Source organism: Solanum pennellii, chromosome 8 (assembly GCF_001406875.1).
Source record: "Solanum pennellii chromosome 8, SPENNV200".
Lineage (NCBI taxonomy): Eukaryota > Viridiplantae > Streptophyta > Magnoliopsida > Solanales > Solanaceae > Solanum > Solanum pennellii.
In genome coordinates, this window is record NC_028644.1 from 17885986 (window position 1) to 17888068 (window position 2083).

At 33.3% G+C, this 2083-nt stretch overlaps 1 protein-coding gene across 1 annotated transcript in view; it reads left to right on the plus strand.

Annotated features, from left to right (window-relative positions):
* The window catches only part of LOC107026702 (solanesyl diphosphate synthase 3, chloroplastic/mitochondrial), a 12931-nt gene extending 11835 nt beyond the window's left edge, over nt 1-1096 (plus strand). The window contains exon 12 of the mRNA XM_015227774.2: nt 631-1096. Coding sequence (XP_015083260.1) covers nt 631-810 — 180 coding nt within the window. The 3' untranslated portion in view covers nt 811-1096. The remainder of the gene's footprint in view (nt 1-630) is intronic.
* Nucleotides 1097-2083: the final 987 nt, after the last annotated feature.

Below are 2083 nucleotides of genomic sequence, written 5' to 3' on the forward strand. Positions count from 1 at the left end.
ATATATATATATATATATATATATATGTGTGTGTGTGTGTGTGTGTGTGTGTGCAAAATTTCTCAAAAATCAACTTGGGTTACATATCATCCCCATTTTTAACAGGTTGAGCTAACAAATGGGCGGGTGAGTAAACAAGCCAAACCTAAATGGGTTGGGTTGGATTGGGCGGGTTGGGTTTGATTTTGCCAGCCCTAGTTCTATATGAACCATCATTTCATTGAGTGTTTCCATCAACAGAATCCAGTAGTTGAGTGAATTAGTTATTCTGAGATTGTCCTTTCAAAGTTTAATATTGAACTAATTTGTGATACAACCATTTGTTCCAAGTCTATACTGCTCTGGGATTTGAGTTTTAGTAATGCCTATTGTGGTGTGCATATTTCTGGTTCTCGGCTTTTAATATGTTGTAACTGGTGTTCTGTGTTAGATTAATGCTCAGATCTTCTAGATATCTGGATTTATTTTTATTAGGAGTACTAGTTTTTGCTGATGAATATCATGTTGTAAATGTGTTGTTGCTGACGAATCCTTTTGCATTCCGTGTCCTGATTGATTATTGGTTTTCTCATATAATGTGTGAAATTTAGTTGTGACCACTCTACCAAAATCTTCCCTTGAAAATTGCAGGCTCTAGACTACCTTGGGAAGAGCAGAGGGATACAGAGAACAAGAGAACTTGCGAGAAAGCATGCTAGCCTTGCGTCAGCGGCAATTGACTCTCTTCCAGAAAGCGATGACGAGGAAGTTCAGAGATCAAGACGAGCACTTGTAGAACTTACTCACAGAGTCATCACAAGAACAAAATAGGGGGAATAAAGGGAATCTATCAGGTGCAGCCACACATTCAATTAGTGTATTTTTTTTCCTCAACACGAAATCCTGTATTTCTAGGGACAACATACCCTAACTTTACATTATGATTTTGTTATAGATAGATAATTTATGATTCTTCTCATCCAATAATAACTTCGTAAGACCTTTGTTTTTGCTCGCTCTGTACTGGAAAGAATTTGTAGATTAAATGTGAATGATACACTTTGATGTTGTACAATCCAGTTGAAACTAAGCGGATACATAAGGTTGAAAAGGCTAATGGATATCTACTAGGTGTGCTAGTTGCGTTCAGTTTTGTATTTTATTTGTATTTTGAGAAATGTCAAGCCAGGGGTGATGTGCTATGTCTTTTTTCTTCAGTCTCTGCTAGTATTGTAAGTGGTGATTATTTGCAGTTTGTCTGTAACAATATATGTGGATAACAGATCTACTTTGCACTAGTGTTGCGATATAAGCTGAGCTGAAATTTGGTTTAAATGCAGGATGGGAATAGGGTTGCAGTTAGGAAATATGTTAAACTACCAAAGAAAAGTAATTATCTTTACAAGTTTGGAGATTGAAGCTAGCACACCCACCTATCCCTATATATGGACTCGCAGTTGAGTGATTATGATCATATTAAAGTGCAACTAGGAAGGATCAAATTACATTTTTTATCTCTCTTTTTCAATTTACAGAAATTCCCTAAAGTTGTTGTCATTTGGATACATCACATTTGATCACATTATACAACTAGTTTTGGGAGATCAAATAAAAATTAAATGTCAGTTCTCCAAATCATCCAAATCAAATTGGTGTCAATCACTAACTAACAGCTCCAAACATTCAAGTTTCAATTCTCTCTCTCAAATTTCTCCCAAATTATAACAAATTAAAAAAAGAAAAAGTCTATAATTTTATATAGTTATGTATGTATGTATATATATATATATATATATATATGAATATGATATACATGGATTTAGATATAAAATAGTGGCCCAAATCTTAACATATGATACATAACTATGTTATGTACATAACAAGGTTATATGTCATATACACATAACTATGAATATGATACAAATTGATTTTGTTTGTAAAATATTAGTATTTATATATCAACAATAATATTTGATTGTGTCTACAGATACATAGACTTCTAGTTGGACAAGGCTGGGTATATGCATATGGTAGTAAAAGATAACGAAATTTGTAATAGTTGCGCATCTATTACATAACTAAAAACATGATACGTACTAATTTG